Source organism: Platalea leucorodia (assembly GCF_965183815.1).
Source record: "Platalea leucorodia genome assembly, chromosome: Z".
Classification (NCBI taxonomy): Eukaryota; Metazoa; Chordata; class Aves; order Pelecaniformes; family Threskiornithidae; genus Platalea; species Platalea leucorodia.
In genome coordinates, this window is record NC_138858.1 from 35,169,380 (window position 1) to 35,190,016 (window position 20,637).

A 20,637-nucleotide genomic window follows, 5' to 3' on the forward strand; every position below is an offset into this window, starting at 1 on the left:
ACCAATATCATTGCTTCCATAAAGCTAACCCAGAAATAAAATCCAGCAGAGGAATGAACTGGAAGGCAGCCACGCCAATGATACCTGCTCACTGCCAAGGAATGAAATATGTGCATTCCCATGAGCCAGCTGTCCTTTGTGCAGACCCACGCTTACAAACAGTAACAGTCTCTTTCATTAATACCACTCGAAGACTACTAGCATTGAAAAGGTGAGAGGTAAGCAGAGTTAAAAGAAAGGACTGGGTATCTGAACAATGGGCTGGAGCCTTTAAGATACCAGGACCTTCAGCTCCAACCCTGTCCAGTCCCGTAGTTAACACAGTCACATGGAAAAAAAGTAACAAAAAATGGAAGACTTGGTAGAACGGGGGCCATAATACCTAGCACCTTGCAGGACTAACCCCTGTGATATGAAAGTTGTGTTGAATACCAAATAATAAAGAAAACCGAACATCTTAAGCCTGCAAAGTTTATTACACCTCGTGGTCCAGCACATGGCAGTCACTAAGCAGTGGTCATGCAACAGCTTTCCCAGTGTGGGGCTTGGGGAGATCCTATTCTCTGACACAGCAGTGTGGGTCACAGCTAAAAGCAAAGTCCCCGGCACACAGCTCACTGTTTTATCCTTCATGACAAGTCCCATACCTAAAGGAATACTTTTTAGACAGACTGAACAATGATTAATGCTGTCTGTTTCAAAAAAGCAAGGCATCTTCATATTAATTCCTAGATGGTTTTGGTATCTGGTCTCATGGATTTGCTAAGAGTTTGCAAGTGAAGATAAAATCTTAAAATCCAGATAAAGCCATTTTTAGCAGATGCTTTAAGGTTCACATAAACAGTAATGCCAATTTTTTTTGTTATTAATTTTTTTGAATTAATCTTTCACAACAGAATGAACAATGCAATCATGCCATTGTAAAGCAACCAAGAACACACCTGCAACTTTATTTCTTCATCATGACAGTTTAGAATTTATTCACTTAAATCCTCCATTTAGACACAACAGCAGTAACAAAATATCTGTACACTACTTCTGTTACAAATATAGATACTATTTAAAGTGACTTTACACACCCTAATGCAGGCATTTCTCACTCTAACCAAGGAATAAGTATAGAAGAGCAATTCATTAACAAGAGCATCCAGTAATGGTACGATCTGTTTTCCTTCATCTTAGCCTATCACAGAGTAACTTCTAGAATAGTTAAAGAGATAAAGAGGGTGGGGTTTTTAGTTAATTCACTTAGACCTAGCTAATCAATTTGTTAATACTATTTCACAGACATTCCTAATGCCGTTTTTGTGTCCCACTAAAACAAATGCTAGTCTTTTTTACCTTCCCCTAATAATGGCCTGACCATTGCCTGCATTTTAAGTTCAGATTTCTCTTAAATGACAACTGACACGGTGGCCTTCTTGCTACAATTTCTTTTGCTAATTAATACAGAGGGTTTTGCTGCTAATTAGCTAGGTATCTTTATCCCTCAAAAGACTTGGTGAAATTTTTCTGCAGGAAGGTAAATCACAGGCAAAGTGTGCTTTATCTGCCAGATTCCTAAGATCCAGTTTGAAGGAGAAGAGGCAAAGGCAGGCTACAATCAGCTAACGATTTCAGAGAGCATGGTTTTTGGATAAAGTTTTAGTGAGGGTCCCAACTTAGGAAACTGAGGACGTTGATAAATTTATTGACCACACTGTTGCCCACAGAACAGCTCCATGGTTGCCTTGTACTTACTAGACACTGTCTTGTATTTGTGCCTCTAAAATTAATAACCCCAAAACAATATTTGTGACCCTCAAACCTCCTCTTCTGCTTAATGCTGATGCAGATGCAGAAAGACCTTCACTACGGTCTTACTACCCTCCTCCACTGCGAGGGATTTTCAGCCTTTTACGCTCCTTCAACTCCTAGTTTTAGGCCTCCTCAGTCCAAGGAGGACTCTACCTTTGCTGCTACAGATAATGGCAGCAACACCGTAACATCAACTTCTTCCACCTTGGCTTAACCAACATCCACAAGTCTGTCTGCAAAAGTAAACCTGCCCTGAGCGGTTTGTTCACGGCTCTGACTCAAGCAGCCCGCAGAAATGTCTGCACTGAGTCTGTAGTTAATCTTGCATGTTGGAAGAGGACAACCTTCGCTTACACACATTTCATATTGGGAAGGTTGCTTTCACACCCATATAGGCTAGAAAACACTACTGTTATAAAAGAAAAGTCAGTTCTTCTAATACTGCAGTTGCTGGGCTCTCTCATTCACCAGTAGTTTCTACTAGCAAACGGATTTTTCAGCCCTGAGCACAAGTCCTCTCCTTTCAAAACAAACACACGCACCCCCCTGCCTCAAAACAACCCAAACCCTCAAACCTAAGCCAAACTATAACAGAATTTTCTTTTTTTTGGATACACCATGACTTAGGAAATTTAAACACACAAACAGACAAGCAAAAAAACCCACCCAAGTCACCCTCCCAGCTCCTTCTACTTAAGCATTGTGAAATAACACAAATAACCACCTAAGTCCATTAATCATCTGCCTCCAGATTACATACTTTTCCTTCTTTTCCCCAAATTCCATATTTTGTTAATACTTTCTTTCTTCAATAACCTTGTTTCTGTTTTCTGACTACTGCTGCTCATGCCATCCCCTTGTTGACTTGGTGACTTTTGTAATTTTTCCAACATATTTCAAATATCCAAAGCCGCTTAGCAAAACATTCCAATTTTTGTTGTGTGGTTATTAATGCAAACATTTTGGAGGGGGGGGCTTACAAGCATTCATTATAATACTAATAGGAAAAATATCCATGTCTTTCTGTAGTGGACATAACTCCATCCCAGTGGTTTGACAGTGAGAGAAATACTTCTATTATATACAAAAATACGGTTAAATGTTATTTTTCTTCAGCGTTGTAACACAGTCCTGTGAAGCTGGAAGGGCAAGAAGGCTATATAAACATTTCCATTCTCTTTGCTGTGTGGAATGTAAATAATACAGCCTTCTTGACCCTACCCCTTTGGGCAGCCAGTTCATGACAAAACAGTCAAAGTGACTGTTCCTTTTGTCCTTTTCAGAATAGCAACCGCTTCCTCATGGGTCACCCCTTCCAAACTCTGCCCATTCACAGCAATGATTTGATCCCCTCTCTTCAGGCGTCCGTCTTCTGCTGCTGCACCCTGAAACGATACAACACGTAACTGCAGACTCATGCATTTCTTTTTCTCCCTGCCACACTGTCCTTATGGTCTGAATAAGATGGGTTCAGTGCACAAAACCCCTTAAAACTTTTTTGATTTTCAATGATTCTACTACAGTCAATTGTAGTACAGCCTGCTAGTGCTACAGTATGCCCTGCCCTAAGTTTCACAACATTTAGAAATCAGATCTACAGGATTTTTATATTCCTTTAACCTTGTTTGTCCAGCTAGTATAACATTTAAACTCTACTATCATAGAAGTAAGATTTTCAAGACCTGAAGTTTTCATCAACTGATAGAAGAAATTCAGTAATCAAAACCCAGCTCTGTACTTTGATTTATCGTCAAAGTTTGGGATTCTTGATTCCAGTTTTTTTTGACCCAGGGCTGTTTCCTAGGGCAGTCCAAACTATCAATTCCACGTCAGTACCTGAACTTCTCCAAAGGTCCAGACTGAGTTCAATTATTTTATCTTGGTCTACCTTTCAGACTCTCAGTCAAAAGAAATAAAACAGTCCCTTCTACTACCTGAAGAAAATACACTGTAAACATAAGGCAATGGGGCTGTTTTTCTAAGTATGTGCACAATTCGTTTTGAGAGCTGAAGAATACTGTGCCATATGCAGAGTCACATGCATTTGGAAATTCTGAATTTTCCTAAGACTATAGCCTTCAAATGCTGCCAGCACATTTTGACCAGCACTTGCACTAAGGCAGAAAAGCTGTGAGAAACAGTAACAATCCTTTGGCTTCAAACTCAGGCCATGATTTAAGACAGTAGCTGCTGTGAACTAACTAATAAATGGATTGACTGAACAAATTTACACTTACCTTTGCAAACACTGTCTTCACATATATGGGTAAGTCTCCATGGGGACTGCCATAACCACCCACAATACTAAAGCCTAGGCCATCTGGTCCTCTATCCAGAGTAATGGTCTTATACTGAGGAGGTCTAAGAAAAGCAAAAAGAGTATTGCAATGTTGTCTGAACTTAAGATTTAACATGTAAACTATTAAAAAACATTTTTCCTTTCAAGCTAAGCAATACATTTCCCTTTCCACTATAACTATGAATGCTTTTATTATAACGAACTGGCTATTTTAGCTCATGTAAAGCACTATAACTGTCTAATGCCCTTGTTATTGCTTAAAGGTAGATATTTCAAAAACCTCTTCCACCCAGCTCAGGGCATAGTTACGGCTGCAACACCCCACTAACAGTGCTTACTAGTGAAGTAGAGATGCGATACCAGTACTTCAAATCTCCATAACATCTACTTTAAAAATCCTGTAACCCATTACACCTCCTAAAAAATGTCTAAAAGTAGCCCCAATAGTTTACGCTGTAAGGTTTAATCGCTTGTCTCCTCCTCTAATATATGACTGTGTATTTGTATGTATGCATTTATACAGAACGTTTATAGGTATATTTTCCCACATAGACTTTGACTATAAGAAATTTTGAAGTACTATCTTTCAAAGCAGATCTGTGTGGCTAAAGAACCCCATTCTCTCTTTCCCTGTTTCTAAAGAAAAATGCCTCAGATTTATGTCAGAGTTTGAGGCAAAACTTGTTTACATAGCTGCACCTTGCAGCATACCAGACACAGTATACCTTGTATACTGGAAAAGTTTGATGCTCCTGATGGCCCAGTGATAGAAAGCACATTATGGAAACATGGGTACCACTATGGAAAGGGCCTTGCTATTTAAGTCTGAGAAAAACATTTTGGGTGTATCAAACTCAGCTACCAAGGCTCAGTGAAACAAAGGAGGCTCTATGTACAAAGAAGAAATCAAATCACATCATAACTCCACAGAGGGGGAAAATAAAGCAGCGCATCACGAAATATGCAGAAGAGGACCTACAGCCTACAGTAGGTCCCATGTATACCAAATGTGTAAGTCATGATTAAGTCAAACAATTCATCCATTATTTGCCAGAATTTGTAAGTTTTTTAGGTTGAGTTCCACCTAAAGTAACAGGCTACAGAGGTTGTATATTCTACAGTTACTGACCCTAAATCATCCTGAAAAATGCTGGTTGAAGTTAGTCCCGCAAAGGAAAGACTGGACGTAGGTGGATCCTGCTGCTGACCAGTTATGACACTTACTTCTCCTCCAGCTACCACCTAGGAACAGAGTTTGTAAACCAGTAAAATGAGAATGCTGACACTAAAATAATTCATTGCAGCAGCTGGCAAAATAGTATTCAGAAAAAATTCCAAATGTCACTGAACATTTTTTACCTGCAACTCAATAGTGCCTGAAGCATTTTTTAAGAGACTAACAGCTTGGGAGTGAGTCATGGCCTCAGTAGATGTTCCACAGATGCTCACAATCCTGTCCCCAACCTTCAGAAGAAAATATAGAAAATCTAACTAACAATAAATTTAGTTACATAGATTTATTTGTCACTTTCTTTCAACAATAGCAGATCTGTGTATTTGCATTTAGCCAGACTTTATCAGCGATACAAGGCAGGAAGAACGAAATTAGCGACTGTTCACAGTACATTTTCTCTCAGAGGCAAATCATCTTTGAACTACATAATGACCCAATACAACGGTAGAAATTCAACATCACAATTAGCAAATTACACTGGTTTAGTGTATTAAGTGTAAAAAAAGTAATGATGCTTTACAGAATTGATCCTAATACTGTAGAAATATACAGCATGTAAAAAAAAGAGGTGCATTTTGCATGCCACCTGAAGATGGACAGACTGGAGTAGTAAATTATCATCAGAGATTATATGTTTGAATTAATCCTGAAATAACTCTGTCCATTCTGCAAGGAGCATGAGTCAAATTCAACCACCTCTGGTACAGATTGGATACAGTAGGCATGTAAGTGCTGTATCAGATAAGACCTCCCACTTTAACTCAGAACCTAAAAAGTACTCTCTCTGTCCTAAGACAGATAAGCATAGAAAACATGAGAGATGAAACAGACTGCGTACATACGGTTGCAGGAATGACCACCATGCTCATCAGTGGAGCTCACTTATAGAATCCATCACTCTGAACCACTCTCTCTACTTACTTTTCTTAGTTGTTCTTAATTTTAACAAGCTGACTACCTCTATGATCCAAGATTGCTTTAGGACTTCCTTCCCAAAGTTAGTATCTTTCAGCAATTACCTTTTACCATGCAATCTTTACAACCTTCTTAACAATTAACTTACTCTGAGTTTCTGAGTCTGAGCTGCAACTCCATTTGGATGCATCATGGCAATAAATATCGGAACATCTCCAAGAGGACTTCCTACACCTCCAGCAATGCTCACTCCTAGTGAATCTGCAGGGCCCTGTTATTGTCATGAAAAAAGATTAGATTTTTCTGGAAAGAAAAACACATACAGAGAATTGTAGGCTTATCTCAAAAAATTACTAAAGCCCCCATCTTACGAAAATCCGAATTCCTATGTCTCAAGCCATTTTTTAAGCTAACACACTTTGCATCATTTCAAGAAAGCGCTGAGCACAATTTATGTTTTTTCCTATCAATAGTAGGTGACAATTTGCTGACTTAGTTGTATGTTTTATCTTAACAAAACTAAATACTTACAGAATTCAGTGTCAGACCCTTAATGTCAGCATAGAAAGTCTGGGCAAGGAGAACCGGACAGATGGGATTGCTTGTTCTTAATATTGTCTATATCAATCTCCTGTTATGAACCTCCCAAAGACCAGAATTAATCTTTATGCTCCCCCTAGTGTCCTATTGTTGAAGAACAAAACTAGCCGTTAACTACTGTACAACGCCCTACTGCCTAACTGCAAAAACCACTACTGTAAACTGGCATTTGCAGATTCTACTGTAAAAAGAGAATGGCTAAATATAATCTGTGTAATCAAGTCAACTAGATGCCAGGGAAAGTCAAATAAATATAAATATTTTGGACAATTGGAAGCAGTCTGTGACTCAGATCTCATGCTCCTGTCAAGAAGGAAGTCGACTGAATTTCACAGTTGAAAACCTGGCAGCTGTCATGTAAGAGCTTACCCATTAAAAAATACGTGTGAAGAAAAATGTGAAATACAAAACAATGGGCTTGCAACTTTAGTACAGTTCCCTTGACTTCACTAAAACAGAGTCCGGATTTAACTCAAGTCTCGTAACAGTAAAACTAGGTCCCATTATCTCTTACTAATCCTTCCTCATCTTGCTTTCAAAACAGGTCACAAAATGTGATAGCATAAATTGCACTGATTTTACATAAAAATATAGGCAGTGGAGATCATACAGTCTCGACCTGAAAAGATAGGCAAATTAATTAGCTATTGCCACATCAATTCGTCTCTCAAAATGATTAACAGGGACAGACTTCTTCCTTTCTGTAAACACACGTATTGACAACATCTACAAAACCTGTTCCTGACACATACCACTTCATGCTGTAACTTACCTTCTTTATTTCAACTGTTCTTAGTCCCTGTATTTCAGAAGCTGCTGTCAAATGCATTTAAAAAAAAAAGTTAAACTAGCATTTTTAGGAAACTTTTCCATTACAGTTATCCAAACCACTATAATGATTCTAAGTTTCTCCTGGTTTATTATAGATATACATTTTAAACAGATTTTGAAAGTGGCTGTCATTAAATTAATAGGATTGAAATACCTCTAGAATGGGTGAAAAAGTATTTCATTGTCTCCTATTCTCTCTCTTATTTAAGTAACTTTTGGAACAAAACTGCTAAGCATGCCCAAATAGAATAGAAAAAACTATTATTTTCTAGCAATACTTTGGTCAGAAGTAACTTTGCTCTAAATTTGAGCACGAGACAGCTATTCCACATCTATTCTAGTTTAACTATACAGTATCTGGATTTCTATGAATGAGATGGCTTGACAGAAGACATATTTAGACTACGTGGAAAATTATGGCTCAACTTAGATTCTCAACATCGAAACTGCTGGTATAACAAGCTGCTAGTTTCTTTCATAAAAAACTGTTCAAAGATCTATATGATGTACTGTACAATAACCACCCCCGCAGCATTTTAATGACTAAGGAATCACTTTCAGGCCTACAGCACATAATGACAACATTTTAGAGAAAGTGAAAGATCTCAGCTACCAGTTCACACGTATAAAATACTGAAAGCACCAAAGAAACCTTACTGGTATTCTTCTTCAGACCACTTTCAAAGACCTCAGGTGCACTGGACCCAGAAACCGGGAAACTGAATGATGAGAGACTGCCACTTCCTTCACTGACCTAAGTACAGTGTTAGACGGGGATTAGAGAGCAGCTTCAGACACCCAATTGAAAAAAGTAAAACTATAACACACTGTATTCAGTGGATTTTGCTGTATTTTACTTTTTCTGTGCCCAGTTAAAGCTGACACAGTGAACCTCCACATATTTCCCAGTCACTCTAGAGGGCTCCTTGTTTGAAGCATCATTAGACCAACAGAGATCACATGCCTACAACCCCATGCAATGCTTTGAAGCACTGCCTCTGAGGGCCAGACTGTGCCCTTATATTTGCACCTTCTATCACCTCATAGAGATCTTCTGGTGCAAAAGTTAGCCACAATTATCAAGGTAGAGACAGAATACAAAAGACAGATCTTTATACATCCTCATGTGTACTCTCATGTTCACCCACTCCACCAGCTAAAACTAAGATTAGGATCTCCTCTCACAGGCTTCACCTGCACAATTTCCAGGAAAGATTTTCACTATACCCGCAAGGCAATGTAAAGGAACAACGTGGCTCCCAGTGAGACTAGTTCGCTGTCTGTTACAGACTCTTCAAAACATTCAACATTGTGAGCTTCTTCTTACTTAACTTAGACTGAGATCACCCAGAGCCTGCATGTTTTCATCTGGTTTGGCATTACCCGTTTTGAAGGGAGCCTAACATTTCAGTCTTATCCAGTCTTAACCTGCTCACTTGAAACTGTTTAATTATTATTTGTCGTAAAACGCTTTATCTTCAGTACTTGATGATTGGCATACACAGTTTAGAACCAGAGAAAGTTCTAAGGTAACTTGTGAGCTCTCAGAAACATAGCTCCTACTGGAGAGAATCATGATGTGAGCTACTGCCACACGAAGGATGCATTCAAATGCAGAAACTGATCCGAGTTTGTAACACTCCACCATCAGACCAACAGTAAAATAAAGAAACTTGAGAGAAGCCTGATGGAAAGGGTACAGGTTTCCTGCTTCTGATGACCAAGACTACGGTAAGAATATGCAAAGAGTGAAGAAATTCACAAAGTTTACTGAAACAATACTTGATTGCATGCCAAGCACTCCTATAGTAACAAAGAGGTTTAAAGTTCACTCCAACTCCTTCTGATGTCGAGAATCAGAGCGCTCTCTGCTTCCCAGGCCGGAGCCATAAAAATCAGACCAGGCAACACAGCAAAGCCATTTCTGGAATACATTTTTGGCTGGACCATGTCTTTAACAGATACAATACGTTAAAGTGAACATATAAAATTGTTACCGAAAAGCTGCAAACTACATAAAAACTCTTACTTTTCTTCATCTTGGACCAGGTATGTGGAAAACAATTGTCATCATAAAACCATTTCTTTTTATTTGCTTTCATTATTTAACCACATCTTATTTCTTCCAAACTAAACAGTTTTACAGTTACGCACCTGGCTGCTCTGGGATGTTCTCCTCTCGGAGTGGAATGGACCAGCTTTTATTCTTCCGACCTCTAGTCTTACCGTACCTAACGAACACTAAAGAACCAGTCATTTATAATACATCTCTTCTGTCTACAACACTAAAGTCTATGACAATATTTAAGTCACTCATTAGATGGGGGAAGAAGAAAAAAATATGTACAGAGGGGAAAATAATGGGCTAACAACCCTGCGACGAGCACTGAGCAGACAGAGCTTATGGCAGGATCAGAACCACGCAGACTAAGTACACCATGACATTCAGTACTGAGGAGGGTACTTTTCGGATTAACCAGTATTACAATACAGATGTGAGAATTACACAAGAAGACTAATTCTGTTACCTTTCTCTTAACAGGTAGTTCTCCCACTCTTGAAATTATCTGCTACTCTGGATCCATACCAACATAACTAAAGAAATTTTGGGCAGGAGGTTTTCCAAACATCTATCTGTAGTTTAAGTGACCTTTCTGCATCTGACTCCCAACAGGAAGCTGGGTGATACGGACTGTTTGTACATTGGAAAATCCTGCCACTACTCTTTAAGCTTTTAATTATACTATTAAGTATTTACACAGCTGCATAAAATGCATGTCTCAGAAGAAAATTCACCCTGCAATCAAATATTTAGAAACCAAGATATTAGGCTAATTCTGGAAACAGATAGGTAAGTTATTATCACAAACGACATTTAGAAAACTGGACTTCCAAAACAATACAAGTAGTGTCACAAGATGACCACCTATCTGCAACATACTCAAATACAGAAATGTCAGAGTTTTGTTGCTATTCTGCTTTTTCATCTTTCTTCCACTGGGAAGTTGTTAGTATGAACTCCTGTACCCAAAGAACTTAGCATTACGTAAGTTTGCCTTTATTTATCATGCTTCAGCTATATTACCCTATGAGAGGTTCACGTATTTGTCAGAAAATTCGTAGTACGAATATACCAATATATGAAAACCAACAACACGACATACCCATTCAAATAGGATTTCCATACCTCATATCCTGTTGCTATTCTCTTAGGGGTGACACTAAAAGAGATTTATTACTACATTTTTTTGGTTTTTAAATAATGTTTACTTCTTTATGTCCTGGAAAAGACTTGATCTGGGCTCAGGCAAGCCTATTCTTTTCTGCTTGTATGAATTGACTCCTATTAAACCATACGGACAACTGTTATCCAAAATGGAAAACTGAAGAAGTAATCTATGTACCTAAAATTACCACATCCTCACATAAAATGCAAACCCAAAAATGAGGTTTAAAAATTATAATGTGTGAAAGTGGGAGGTAATACCTTCTAACTGAACTTGTGAATAAACCAATTTACATTTAGTTTTATTACAGCTTTCTCTCTCTTCCTGAAATCTCCCATTTGATAAATCCTGAAGTCAAACGAGGGGAAAAAGTGATCAGCTTTTCACATGTTTTAGGGATACTTAAAAAGAAACACTGCAAGAACAGGAAGAATTCTCAGCCTGATGAAACATTCTAGTGGTCTCATGCTACTTAAAATACATCGGGATTTTCCAGAGATTATAAATAATTTTGTAGCAAAATACATTCCAGCCAATTCAAGACAATTCGCTTCTAGATCTTAGTCTTGTGAATCAAAACAGAACCGATACCTGAACTAAAAATGGCGACTGCCTACATGAGTGATCATGCTTTACTCCATTTATGCGTGATGAACACAGAATTGTTAATAATATATCTGAGGTATTTTAAAAGCCTCATTTCTCAGGGCTACGACAATTAATTACAAGTACTACTGAGTGGGATGAAGTATTTAAAACATGAATATACGAATGACAAGTGGGAACTAAGAATCTTCAACTAGATACTACAAAATGCTTGCCAAAAAGAAAGAAACTTTCCACATAAAATGGCATTTTAATTTAGAGGAGATGTAAAAGTGCAGCATATGAAGAAGAAACGCACTGTCCTTAGATAAAAAAAGTAACAGGTAACAATGTACTATTACCCCAGAAGAGTATATTAATGAGTTCACTGCCAGAACAGAGACCCAGTTCTGGCATTCTCACTTCTGGGCACATGCTGAAAATACAGAAAAAGGGCTCCTACCTCCCCTTTCTAACCCCTGCTCCGCCCCGCCCCACCCCCCCACCCCCCCCCCCCAAAGAAAGAAAAAAAAAAAAAGCTCGAGGAACTGTTAAAGACCTGGAAAAATATACTTTTGAATGTGACTGCAAAGAAGCATAATCACATGTCTGTGTATCCAAGAGCTAGCTATGAGTAGTGGCTGTTAAATTTTTTCCAGTGGAATGGTTTTCCATTGAAAAATGCTGACTTGATGGAATCCTTACCATAGCAGCAGGAATGCCTCAAAACCCTGGATGGAAAATAGACAAGCTGGCTGACCAGCTGGACTTCCTGCCAGACCACAAGAAATGTTGTATATCTGACTTCATTCTGATCTGGAAATAGGGGGAGGACATCAGAGGCACAAAATTTATTGAGAACAGAAATTCTGGTTCCAAGAGCTGTAGGTAGGAGTCTATTTCAGTTATCTTTGTGAGAAAGCAATTTGTTATACTAGATGCCTTTGTCACTGGAAAATGCATTATAGTATTTAATTGATGTAAGGTGACACTAGACATACAGAGAAAAAAAAAGATTAACATTATCAACTGTGAAAGTAATCACTTTTTGGCACAACTACTCTGATGAATTCTCCATCATTTAAAGTCAGTTCTGCATATCTTTCTAAAAATGTGAGATAGTTAGCCACTTACTAGTTTGTTGCAGAAAATACAATGTTAAATTTTAGGTTGTTCTAGGTAATGGTATTCTATTGCCCTATAAACGTATGGCACTCTGCACCACCACTACTCCCATTTTCATCAGGCAAAATATCAAAATCTGAATGCTCTAGAGTTCAGGAAGCTTAAATTTGGATCCACAGCTCATTCTCACTGACATCTCAGTAAAAGTCTGAATTCAGTCTAATAAAACTAAAGCTTTCAAAAAATCTGGATCTCAGTTCTTCACTTTTATCCACCTTCTCTTTTCCCAATACCTTTAGCAAAGCTGCAACAGCCTCCTGGTTAGCATTTCGAACATCTTCTCCATTCACTGTCAGTATCTGGTCTCCTTGCATCAATCTCCCATCTGTATCTGCTATTCCTCCTTTGACGATGTCTGACACAAACACACCCGTATCATTTCTGCAAATACACGCATGGATTTTGCATTACAGTGTTGCCTGAGGCCATTTTTATGGCTTGCTGTTGGGAACACAATGAACAATATCTCATTTTTCTGTTGAGTAATGTTGGACTAGTTCCTCTAGGAATGGCCAATTAGCTTAGGCACAAAAATGACATGTACGGCCTTCAAGCCCACAGGATCTGAGCACTAGACCCCAACAGAAACATGAGCATGCCCAGCAAGTCCCAGACATTGACTCTCCAGTTACATTCACACCTTTTCCCAACAATACTCAGCCCAAGGCCTTTGCCAGGCTTCTTTTGGAGCTCTATATTGAGTACATCATACATGTCTTCCTCCTTGTACTGGGCCTCATCTCTGTACACAGTCAGACGGACTTTTTGGGGAGTCTGTCGGAGGACATTTATCGCTTCATCGTGTGTGGCATTCCTGAGGTCAATCCCGTTCACCTACAATGAAAGCATACAATGATAAAGTGTGCAGGACTTTGCAGCAGACAAAGAGAACATGCCTAGTTAGCAAATGACAATAAAAGTGACCAAAGAAACCACCACACCTCTAATATCTGATCCCCAGCCCACAGTCTCCCATCTTTAGATGCTGCTCCTTCTTCATATACTTCATGGATAATGATGGCTCCCTGTTGATAAATAAAACAAAAATAAATTGCATGTTGAAAGAACATGCCCCTACTTTGAACCAAGAGCAACTGAAAATTCCTACTATAATTCCTCATTGATAAACAAAACAGTCAGATATATGATGAACAAATTAGTAAAATATTTAAGAAGATCAGTTACACTTTCAATTTTAAAAGTACCTTTGCCCCTCACACACTTTTTTTCCCCTGAATTGGTATCTTTACTATCTTTTTATAAATGCTACAGGAAAAAATGAAGAAAAAATCTCTTCTATCAGACATTCTGATTTCATTATTGTTATTTCATTTGAGTGACAGACATATTTTTCCAACCAACCAGCAAAGTGTCTGCTCCTCCAACAATGCTCAGACCAAGACCAGTCCGCCCTTTGGAGATATCAATGGTTGTTTCACATCCAGGAATGATGGGACAAGTAGCTGGGTCAGAGGCTAACGTGGCTGGAGTTGAAGATCTGCTTGTATCTAAAACAGTAATTAAACATCCTGGTTATAGTAAGAGGGCTTGATGTTAGAAGAGTGACTTCGAAACAGCATGTTGAGAGTTCATTAACAGCTCTACAGCAACAGCTGAACAGCTGACCTACTGAGAATCATGCTGCCAACTCTCCCTTTCCCTCAGGGAAGTACTACCCTGTAGTTTAATTGCAGTTGTCCTGTTTTTATACCATCAAGTACCTGGATCACAGTTTTGAGTTTCCTGATAAAATACCACACACTATGTGCTGTATTTGTACTATCAAATTCACTCTTACAGTCTGGATAGCCAAAGCTATTTTATGCAACAGATTTTATTTAGGATAGAATTTAATTTAAACATCTATACCAGCAACTGTGCAATGTAGATCAGAGATAATTTAAGTACATAGTATGTATTAAATACATGGATTCAAGGATGTCAGCCCTGAGCTTTTGCAATGGGTCAAGTCAAGGTCCATCTGACTACATATTCCATCCTAGACTCAGATCTGTACCATCAGAAAGAATATTAAGTATGAATCAAATATAGTGGTATTTCACAATTCCAGCAATCCATGGTCAAGTCAATATATATTCTCATAGTGCAAACATATACGGCATCCTTACGTAGCAATTTACCTGTAAATTCAGTATCTCTGGTATGTCACAAATGGATCTTTGCTTCAGTACTTTAGTCAGTTCTGTATCCTCCACAGAAAAACAAAGCTAAAAGTACTAGGAGGGGATATATTGTATAGCAACTAAAGGAAAGAATCAGCAATGAAAACATCTAGGATGTTCAGATTATCTCTATGTCCTCTTTGCTTTAAAGAAACACTAAAATTACATTTTTTCCAAAAAGTAAAAGCAGACATGTAAATCCTTTCGAGGCACTTTAAAAGGGTACTGATTAAAAGAAGTTTCACTGAAACTAGCAGAGGACTTGACCACTAAGAAATATTCACTTATGTTAGGCAAATACTTAGGTATAGTGTGAGCAATAAGCCTCAAAACTAAGAGGCATGTTGGTCTCCTGTGTGTTTCTTAAGATTTCTTTACAGCAGGATAATTGTGTACCAACACTACTGCTAGTAATGGGCAAGAGAAACGTGACTCAGTAATACTTGCAGTGATGTACATATAAATTAACTGTGATGTGTGCATTACTCAATTAAGTTATTATTAGTAGTCAGCTGCTTAACCAATAACCATCACCAATCAGTCACATCTTGACTCTTGACGGGGAGAGTCAGATGTGGCTAGTCATAAATGGCAAGACGGTCTCAACCACTCCCCTGTTCTAGGAAAGATGACATGACTTTTCTCCCTCATTTAAAGGAATGCCTCCCACTTAGTTCTAGACAACCACAACAGAATCACCTGCTGCACAGCCTTTGGGAGGGAGGGAGGAGGAAATCCCTCCATGCTCCTGCCTCCACAACAGGCCAGTAGGAAGGGCAAGAGTCAGGTCTTCAGTGTGGAGCCTCACTGCTTTATTTAGATGGATCTGTAATCCGTAAGTACTAGAAAGTGCAACTCAGAACACATTTGAGTGCATACAAAAAGAAAACTTGTTTACAAGCTGGGTCTTCATTTTTCTGTCACAACCCCAGTGAAGACAGACACAGAAGGAGAACCTTACTTTTGACTGCTTCTGGTTCTGGTGAGCTGGAAGCGGGGACAGTTGCTGGTGGCTGCATATTCCTCCTCTCTGCTGGGGCAGTGCTGGAAGGGACCGGTGCTGCAGTCAGGCTACCCATCTCTGCCGAGCTGATAGTAAGCCTCACCATAGTTTTGGATGCCTTCAGGAGACTAATAAACTGAATGATAAAGAGAAAAGCTGGTGAAGAGTGTAACTGGACTGTTCAGTTCTAAAACAAAAATAAAGCAGAAAAACTGTTCTGCAAACTGGAGCTACAAATCATAATCCTGCAGGTTTTCTTGGTAATGACCAAGCACAAATAGTGATGTTTTTTTTATAAGAAACAGCAATAAAGTTAACTGTGGGCCAGACCTGGCCGATGTTAACCAAGTAGCTTCCATGAAACTTTGCCAAACTGTACCAGACAAGAATGTGGCAGTCTTTCGATAGCTTCTCTGGACAAAACACTATGTTTATAGCAATTATTAGAAAAATCACAAAACTAGTATTGTCTTTTAATGCTTGGGTGGAGCCCAATTCAGATCCCACAGAAGTCAGTGCCAAAACATCTACTGATTTAAATAAACGTGCTACTGCCATCCTAGCTCCTTAATCAGATGCACAGTTGGAAGGGACCACAAAAATGATCAGAGGGAGGGAACACCTCTGCTATGAGGACAGGCTGAAAGAGCTGGGGTTGTTCAGCCTGGAGAAGAAACGGCTGCAGGGAGACCTTACTGCAGCCTTTCAATACTTAAAGGGGGCCTACAAGAAAGATGGGGATAGTCTTTTTAGCAAGGCCTGCTGCAACAGGACAAGAGGTAATGGTTTCAAACTAAAGAAGGGTAGATTTAGAGTAAACACAAGAAAAAAAATTTTCACGATGAGGGTGGTGAAACACTGGAACAGGTTGCCCAGAGACGTGGTAGATGCCCCATCCTTGGAAACATCCAAGGACAGACTAAATGGGGCTCTGAGCAACCTGATCTAGTGGAAGATGTCCCTGCCGATTGCAGGGGGGAGGGACTAGATGACCTTTAAAGGTCCCTTCCATCCCAAAGCATTCTATGATTCTATGGTTAAGGAAAACTTGACAATATTATCTGAACTATGGGAGGGAGAGAAGGACACTAGGATGTAACACAAAATCTAGTTTAAGGGGATACTGAAAAACCTTCAAAATTTATTCTCATCTCACAGAAAAGACACCAAATCCTCCCAAGATTTTACATTTCAGCAGAATTATAAGTATTTTCAGAAATTACTTACTCAATCTCTCCGTCTCTTCTTCCAAAGCCTACCTACGTCCCTATAGACAACTTCACTATCTCTAATTCATTTACTGCTTCAGAGATAGCAGCGCATAAAGCGTAAGATGGATGCTCTCCCAGTTGCCCTTTAACAAACAGAAAGGGATTTTCTCATGCCTAAAGAATCACTTTTCTTGGTAGCAAGGCAGGTGCTGGAAAAAAGCCCTCCTTGATTCATTACAGAACCCAAATTGAGTTTGCAGAGCTAGAAGTTAGAAATAAATCTTGTTATTTAGGAATGGAGATAGTTTTCTCCACAGGTTTGAAATACCAGGCTTGGAATATAATGAGGCCGTGATTACAGACACTCCCCATGTATAAGCACAGTTCATGACCTGATTTACCACTGATGCAACTCACCCTTACAAATTTACACGTATTAATTTTACTGGTTCTAATACTTTTCATAGAATCATACACTACTAGGTTGGAAGGGACCTCCAACAATCACCTAGTCCAACCTTTCTACGCAAGAGCACAGTCTAGATGAGATGGCCCAGCAGCATGTCCATCTGAGTCTTAAACGTGTTCAGTGTAGCAGAGTCAACCACTTCCCTGGGGAGATTATCCCAATGATTGACTGTTCTCATTGTGAAAAAATTCACTCTTGTGTCCAATTGGAATCTCCCTGGGAGTAACTTGTACCCATTACCCCTTGTCCTCACCATGTGACTCCTTGTAAAAAAGGAGTCTCCATTTTCATTGTAGCTCCCCTTTAAGTACTGGTACATGGTGATGAGATCACCTCTAAGTCTCCTCTTCTCAAGGCTGAACAAGCCCAGATCTCTCAGCCTATCCTCATACGGCAGGCTTCCCAGACCCTTGATCACCTTGGTGGCCCTTCTCTGGACCCCCTCCAGCCTGTCCAGGTCTTTTCTGTATAACGGGGACCAGAACTGTACACAGTATTCCAGGTGTAGCCTGACAAAAGCCGAATAGAGTGGGATAATGACTTCTTTATCTCTGCTGGTGATGCCCTTTTTGATGTAACCCAGCATCCTATTGGCCTTCTCGGCTGCAGCAGCACACTGTTCACTCATATTGAGCTTCCTGTCCACCAGGACCCCCAGGTCCCTTTCCACAGAGCTGCTCTTCAGCCAGGTGGATCCCAGTCTGTGCTGCACTCCTGGATTTTGTTTTCCCAGGTGCAAGACCTTACACTTGTCCTTGTTAAACTTCATAAGGTTCATGTTAGCCCACTCTTCCAGCCTATCCAGATCTTCCTGCAGGGTGGTTCTCCCTTCCAGAGTGTCTGCTTCCCCAGTTTGGTGTCATCTGCAAACTTCATCAGGCTACACTTGATCCCATTATCCAGATCACTTATGAAGATATTGAATAGCGTCGGGCTCAATATCGATCCCTGGGGGACCCCACTTGTGATGCATTGCTAGTTTGAAAAAGAGCTATTTACCACCACCCTTTGGGTGCGGCCCATCAGCCAATTCCTCACCCACTGCACAGACCACTTGTCCAGGCCATAACGCACCAATTTCTCCAGGAGGAGGCCATGGGGAACCGTACTGAAAGCCTTGGAGAAGTCCAGATAGACAACATCCACCGCTCGCCCCATGTCAACCGAGCAGGTCACTTTATCATAGGCGGCCACCAGATCTGTCAGGCACGATACGCCCTTGGTGAAGCCATCCCAATCATGTGCTTCATTTGACTCGTGATGGCCTGCAGCAGGATCCATTCCATAACTTTCCCAGGGATTGAAGTTAACACTGACGGGCCTATAATAACTTGGATCCTCCCTTGAGCCCTTCTTGTAGATAGGGGTAACATTCGCCTTCCTCCAGTCCTCTGGGACATCCCCTGATCTCCATGACTTCCCCAATGTTATAGAGAATGGCCCCGCAATGATGTCAGCCAGCTCTCTCAACACCCTCAGATGGATGGCATCAGGGCCAATCAATTTGCAGGGGTCAAGGTGCTGTAATAATTCACATACTACCTCCTTCATCACTGATGGTGGGTCTATGTTTGAATCCTCCTGGATTTCTGTTCCCAATGCCTGGGATCCAACAGTGTTGGTAAAGACAGAGGTGAAGAAGGTGTTGACAACCTCTGCCTTTTCAGCATTGTTGGTGACTGATTCACCTCTACTGTTTAACAGTGGGCCTATGTTTTCCTTCTGTTTCTGCTTGCAATTTACATACCTAAAGAACCCTTTCTTGTTATTTTTGGCATCTCTGCCCAGTTCCAATTCAAGCTGAGCTTTTGCTTTTCTAACTGCATCTCTGCACACTCTGGCAATGCCCTTGTAGTTCTCGGTGGACAATCTTCCACTTCTCCATCTCTGGTACACATCTCTTTTGGTTTTAAGCAGACTCAGGAGCTCGTGGTTGAGCCAAGGGGGCCTCTTGCTCCACTTACTTCCCTTTCTTTTATAGGGGATAAACTCGTTTTGTGCTTCCAAGAGAGCATTCTTGAAGAACTCCCAGCACTCACTGGCTCCTTTATCCTCCATGGAAGCTTCCGACGGAATTTCTCCCAACTGAGCTCTGAGCGAGCTGAAGTTTGCTCTTCTAAAACCTAGAACCCTTGTCTTGGTGCTAACCTTCAGCATGCTCAGCCAGATCCCGAACTCCACAATATTGTGATCACTGTGGAGTAGCCATGAAGGGTCACTATCGAGTGATAGTTCATGGGTTTTATCCCACAAGTGCCTCTCAGTCATCAGATCTGAACCCCAGGGGAAAAAAAAAATCACATTTGTAGCACAGAGATAGATGATTCATGTAGTGCGTTAATGTAAAATAGCAGCTGAGCTTTAAATTCAGGCTTTAGCTTATTCTGCAGTACTTTCCTTATCCAGACAATGCCTGCAGATCTTTAGTTCTTTAGCCAGCTTTGAAAATGAAGTCAGAGTATAGTCATGAAAACCTCACTGGTTTGTTTAAGACACAATCACCTCCTACATTAACTGGTGTGATTTCTGCAACATTCCTGACACTTCGGAAGCACCTTTTCTACTGGATATCCCACAACAATTTCATCATCCACGGCCAGGATCCGATCTCCAACTTTTATTCGTCCATCCTGGAAACAACATAGAACAAAAAATATGAGCTCTGGATGCTACTCCAAAAAACATTTTCCATTCTCTATTCAGATTTTAAATGTTTTCACACCTTTGCTGCTGCACCATGATCCGTTAAGCTCTTAATAACTACTCCATTAATTGTGTCTTCTTCACTAATGGCAATTCCCAAGCCTCCTTGATCCTGGGGCAAAGAGAAAAATGCAAATGGTTAGGTACTGTGTTCATCAAAATATTAGAATACTAAAGAATAGTGAAGCCTGCAGACGTAACAAAAGTTGGGGTTTTCACAATGTATCAATATTTTTGTTTTAAACGAATCTATTCCTGAAATAGATTTTGCCAACCTACAAACAGTATATTGCCTACCAAGATAAATCTGAATTCTTCTGAATTCAAAACCACTCCTTTGAAATTTACAAGGTCAATTGTGATTCAGTTGTTAAATTCATAAATAGGAGTAAGAA

The 20,637-nt window shown here is 39.9% G+C and overlaps 1 protein-coding gene across 1 annotated transcript in view; it reads right to left on the reverse strand.

The window, feature by feature from the left end:
- Positions 1-2,515: 2,515 nt before the first annotated feature.
- Positions 2,516-20,637, reverse strand: part of MPDZ (multiple PDZ domain crumbs cell polarity complex component) — a gene marked incomplete at its 5' end in the record, with an annotated part of 88,650 nt that continues 70,528 nt past the window's right edge. The window contains 15 exons of the mRNA XM_082335844.1: positions 2,516-3,182; positions 4,035-4,158; positions 5,226-5,338; positions 5,456-5,560; positions 6,394-6,516; positions 7,618-7,661; positions 8,334-8,430; positions 9,831-9,917; positions 12,907-13,054; positions 13,314-13,507; positions 13,615-13,698; positions 14,036-14,181; positions 15,818-15,995; positions 20,095-20,169; positions 20,262-20,354. Of these exons, the coding sequence (XP_082191970.1) occupies positions 3,036-3,182; positions 4,035-4,158; positions 5,226-5,338; positions 5,456-5,560; positions 6,394-6,516; positions 7,618-7,661; positions 8,334-8,430; positions 9,831-9,917; positions 12,907-13,054; positions 13,314-13,507; positions 13,615-13,698; positions 14,036-14,181; positions 15,818-15,995; positions 20,095-20,169; positions 20,262-20,354 (1,758 nt within the window). The 3' untranslated portion in view covers positions 2,516-3,035. The remainder of the gene's footprint in view (positions 3,183-4,034; positions 4,159-5,225; positions 5,339-5,455; positions 5,561-6,393; positions 6,517-7,617; positions 7,662-8,333; positions 8,431-9,830; positions 9,918-12,906; positions 13,055-13,313; positions 13,508-13,614; positions 13,699-14,035; positions 14,182-15,817; positions 15,996-20,094; positions 20,170-20,261; positions 20,355-20,637) is intronic.